Raw genomic sequence first — 5,495 nt, forward strand, 5'->3', positions numbered from 1 at the left:
CAGGATTTTATGTCTGCAACAGACACCAGTGAAGATAAAAAAATAATTAAAAAAAATTTCTGCGCGCTGTCTAGTGGGTCCAGATGACCCCACTTTTAATGTAAACATGCCTAGGATAGCACAAGGGTTGAATAAGAATGAAAATGAAACTGTATCAAAGTTGAAATTCTGTGTGTGGTATAACTGGAATGCTACCGTTAAACTACAAAGTCTGCTAGTTTCTAGGATGAGAAATCTCTAGAGTAAAATGTGAGCTGAACCATCATTACTGCGCAGCAGATGAACTCTGACAGTGGATGGAAATGCCTTACCCGCCCATTTTTGCAGATGTAGTCAAACAGCTCCCCTCCAGACACATACTCCATCACCATGAAGAAATCGGTTGGAGTACTGATTACCTGGTATCTGGAACAAGAGCAGTTACCCTTATCGTTCATGTTGTTCAATGTTATTTGGTCTGCTTCACATTATTTTCTATTCTTGAATCAAAAAACAGGGGACCATGCAGGGCTGGGCAATGTAGATTTTTTTACATCACAAGTTACATTTTATAATGATGAGGCCTATAAGGAGCAAAAGGCGGAGCCTCAGAGATGGAGTTCTCTTGCCTCTGGTTAGAAAAAGAGTTCATGAAAATAACTGATATTTCATAAACTTGTTCTTTTTTGTGCCAAAGGTAAAATATGATCATATATGGATATAGGTTACTCTGACAGACTTAAGAAAATCATGGTATGGGAGGTCCTTCGACAATAGAGTCACAACAAGAAACAGAATATACTTAAGAAGAAGAGTAGGACAACAAAAAATACTTAATGCTTAAAGAAAAATACAAGACACATCTAAGACTGCATCTAAACACGAGGTTACTGTTGTCTAAGTAAAAGCCTGAGTGTGCATGTGAGCGTGTGTGTGTGTGAATTCCAGATTCTAGAGTAAATGGTGTATTCTTGTATAGCACTTTTCTACCTTCTTTGAAGGCCCTAAACGCTTCAGACACATTCACACACTGATGGAGGGAGGCTCCACCGCTGAACACTGGCGCCAACCTTCCACCAGAGGCAATGTGGGGTTCAGTGTCTTCCCCAAGGACACTCTGACACAGGGGCAAGCAAGAAGGGAATCGAACCCGCAATCTTCCAATCAGAGGTCAACCGCCCTACCGACCGCTGTACCACAGCCAAGTGAGTGAGCATGCTCCCTAAAAAGCAGCAGCATTGAACAGTCAAAAATGCTCAGAGCAGAAGTTGAGCAGGCCTTCATTATAGCAGCTGCTGGTGTTAAACCTCTGCCTTCCATTCATGCTGTGTGTGGTCCACTTACAGCTTGATGATGTGTGGGTGTCTGAAGAGTTTGAGGTTCTGGATCTCTCGTTTGATTTTTCCCACAACATCAAGACTGCGGATCTTCTGTCTATTCAGGATCTTCACGGCCACTTTATGTCCTGTCAGCTGATGCTCTCCAACTAAAGCAGACATGGAGGGGACACAGACATTACAGCAAGTCACTCTAAGGCACATGTGGCCCGGGGGCCAGATCCTGCCCGCCGGGTAATTATATCCGTCCGTCCAGATCATTCTATAATAATAATGCCCAATCATAGAGATTCATATCACTGGAGATGACACGCAGGCTTTTTACTATTGTCCAAGATAGGTAAAGAGTGACGCCATATTGAAATGGTATAAAACAACAATGAGACATGGCTTAGCAGAACCAGTAAAATGACCATAAAATGATAAATTTTGGTCTGATTTTAAAAAGGAAAGAAGTCTGATCATCAAATAATTCACAGGTCATGGTAATAATAGTTTTGTACAAAGTGCAACAAATGAACATTTCAAACTTTTCTAAAAATAAATAGGTTATTACATAGGAAACCCAATGCATACCTAATCCATGGTTGTGATTTTATTCAAATCTACACACAGATTAACATTTACACAAACTGTTAGAGTACTCGTCTGTGTTATTAAACAGATCAAAGGGTAGCCGACATCACCGTCGACTGCTAGCGTCTGTTATATGGTCCGGGCCCAGATCAGCATGTCCCGGTCTGATCCACAGCCCAGTCCACCGCCGCGCCGGTCTCGATGGTCTTGCAGACGGGAAAGAGGGCTCAGTGAGACCTCCATCCACGGTCCTGGAGCAGCGAGTCCAGGAGGAGTCCGCTTTAAAACACGCAGCAGCTGGGGCTTATTATACAGTTGGAGCTGGTTGAGACGCAATGCCACGGGGTAAATTCACCCGGTGGGGGCAACGCTGGGCTGGGGGCTCCTGTTCTTCAAGTGGATCCACCCAGCCTCTATCGGAAGGACTCGGGCACCGACATGACAGCGGGCAGACGGTCTTTCATACGACACATTTCCCATTCAGCCCACCGGACAGAGATTCAGTTTTGATGGACTCTTCCATCTTCACTACTGATGAAATCCTGGTTAGTTTATTTTTCTCCTCTTAGTAATCTGATTACCAGCAGGTCACCTGGTCTGATCTGAGGTCTAACACACATACAAATACCACGATCATCCTCCATAAACATAAAGATCGATGGTCCTGACAGAAAACATGGAAATAGTGTGAAGTCTAAAGCTGTCATTGACTTTGAATAGACGACAAGATCAGTCTAAACGTTCATTATTGAGAGTAAACTCACTCAGATCTTGTTCACATGTTTTCTAGAAGTTTTCCTTTATCAGCTGACAGCAATAATTTACTAGTGAAAAATCACATTCTAGTTTTTCCAGATCTGTTTGTACAATTGTAGCACAGCAGTAAACAGACATCTGTACCATTCCAATATGGCGTCTGACTTTGCGTACGCATCAAGCTAGAATGTCACCTCTAGTTATTAATCTCATTGTTCCCAATGTTATCTTGCTAACATACTGAAGCAACACACATTGCATTCGTGGAGGCTGAGCGATCAGTTAGATTAACTTTTTCTAGCTTTTTTTTAATTTAATGACAGCATTCTACATCACAAGGGTGTTGTCATCCTCTCTCTCACTCTCATTACACTACATTTTGGTAATGTGAAGGACTGTGTAATAGTTGTTTTAAGAAAGTTTTTCATATCACTAAAAAGAATTGTGTTTTTATTAGAGCTCTCAGGCGATTACATTTTTTAATCGCAATTAATCGCATTGCCCATAGTTAACTCGCGATTAATCGCAAATTAATATGTGGCCTTTTTTTAAGGAAAAAATGTGTGCTTCGTGGAATTTAGCAGTTCTACATTAATTATGAAAACAAGAATAGCAAAATTAATAGTTTTCATCAGAACTACTTTATTTTGTAACATTGTATTGAGATAAACTTTCTTAACAATAAAAAGCTGTAACATAAAATGCCTAACAAAAGCTCAAGTGAAGGGCATTTTAAATTCAAAATGTTTTATTTGGGTTTCAAACATTCATGGCTCCAAAATAACTCCATATACAAGCTATTACTTATTTTGGGGAGTTGAAAGAACTCTGGTTGACTGTTTCCAATCTCGTGAGGTGTCATTTGAATACCGTTCCATCTTTACTCCCTAAAAGGACAAGAGCTGAGTCACATCTCTAAACTGCTTTCAGGCTGGCGGGGAGAACGTGAGGTCTCCATGAAGCAGGTGTGTTAGTCTGACTTAACCTCTGCAGACCGGCGCTGGAGAACGGACCCTCGCAGCGCAGGAGGACTTGGACTCTCCGGAGCCTGCAGGCGTAAACATGTCGTCTCTTGCTGACACGTTCGTGGGACTCGAACGGTTCGTGTTTGATCACAGGACGAGCAACCGCTGTTACCGCCTCAGAAATGACTCCGTCCCGCAGGCGGACACCCGCTCCGGGAGGCGCTGGAGCCCCGGCGCGGAACAGCGCGGCGCTTCAGAGAGCGTTTGACTTTGAAGCGGCCGCATTCTCGGATCAAAGTTACGTCCCTGACGTTGGCCGTTAGCTCCGCAGCTCCGAGCAGCTACGCTAACCTCTCCGAGTCAAGTTCACGCGGTCCGCTCAGAGGGCGAACCTCCCGGCGGTCGGAACCGAGCCTCGCGACACACACACACGACTTAACTCTTCACTTTGCCAAATGTCCCCACGCCGAGCGTGTCTCCGAGGATGTAATGGCCGATTTTGACCCTGCCTTCGAGCTTCTGCTGCTGCCGCTCTGCCATCTTCCCGTTACCGACGGCCGCGCTGCTCCGTGCGCGCGCGGAGGGGCGGGAGGACAGTAGAGGCGGCTTGTCTGGGAGGTCAGGTGGCAGCTGGGGAAAAATAAAACTGAGCATCACGCGGAGGTTCCACGGGTTATTCCTGACAGCAAGCGAACCACCAACCCTCTGTGAGAAGAGCTTTGCTTAGTGAATGCTCAAAGATGAACGCGCTCCATTCAGTCCCTGCGCGCGCAGACTTCAGCTTCTGCACCTGGATGGAAAAAGAGCAGTAGGTGTAAAAACACTCGAGTATTCTACACTTATAGAAGGAGCCATCAGTGTAAAAAGACCTCTCGTTGCGTCACCGTGGAAGTCTTTGGACTAATCTGGCGTGATTGTTTTATAAATAGAAGTTATCCGAAAAGCAGACTTAATGCGCTTTACTCTCGTAAAGGTTGTCTTATTTAAGTCAAATTTCAAATGACAAACTTTGAAATCTTTTAGTTTTTCATCCATGCATTTTCCATTCATTCTACATTTTTTTAGGTACATTTTTACTTACTATTCTGCACAGATTAAAAGAAATGTGTGTTATTTGTGGAGTGAAGGCTCAGCGCTACGTTCAAGGTCAAATGTCTGCTCCAAACATTCCTTCTGCTGGTAAGCTCTTCAGTTAAACCGTCTATCCCAGCACTTCATTTTTTTAATTCAAATTAGAAACCTTCTATGTGCTTTTAAACATCTCACTCTGGATAGAATAGTGAAAGAAGTTAAAAAAAACAAGGTAAACTAAGTATAGGCCTAAATAACTGATTCTAAGTGTGGAAGTTCGCTAAAAGTGTAGAGAAAATTGACTCACCACGATTCGTGTGTGCATAATTCTTGATTTCTAACTCACACAATATATTTCGGGTGAAATAAAAAAAATATTTAAAAAAAATAATTTACACATGCACAAACTAAAATTACAACAGTTTCAAACTAACTACACAAATCTCTAAAATTTAAATACAAATCGCTTGTATGCAAACACAAATTTGTGCATTTACACACAAATTTAATGTGAGATTCTTCACGTCTCCAAGATTTGTGTGTAAGTGGTGTGTTTAATGCTGCTAGAATGCTTTTCTTTTCAGCCACTTTGAACTTTGATTGTGACTTGTAACTTGACATTTTCTCACTTTCTTAAAGACCCCCTCCAAAGAAAATCCAGTATTTTTTTTTTACTTTTCAGAAGAAAAATGACACACACATATGTTAAAAACTCAAATTGTATAGTTTTTGTATTTCCGAGTATTTCTCCTTTTAAATCAATCAAACTGTCTTGGACAGACTCTGTTTGAATGAATGATCTTCTTTCCAT

At 42.2% G+C, this 5,495-nt stretch overlaps 1 protein-coding gene across 1 annotated transcript; it reads right to left on the reverse strand.

Annotated features, from left to right (window-relative positions):
• Positions 1 to 311: 311 nt before the first annotated feature.
• Positions 312 to 4,369, reverse strand: LOC112155669 (5'-AMP-activated protein kinase catalytic subunit alpha-2; the record flags this gene model as incomplete). The annotated part of the gene is given in 3 exon segments (XM_036216884.1): positions 312 to 405; positions 1,324 to 1,465; positions 4,054 to 4,369. Coding segments are annotated over 3 exon segments (450 nt in total), but the record flags the coding sequence as incomplete, so codon positions are not given.
• Between the last annotated feature and the right edge of the window lie 1,126 nt (positions 4,370 to 5,495).

Source organism: Oryzias melastigma, linkage group LG18, assembly GCF_002922805.2.
Source record: "Oryzias melastigma strain HK-1 linkage group LG18, ASM292280v2, whole genome shotgun sequence".
NCBI classification, from domain to species: domain Eukaryota; kingdom Metazoa; phylum Chordata; class Actinopteri; order Beloniformes; family Adrianichthyidae; genus Oryzias; species Oryzias melastigma.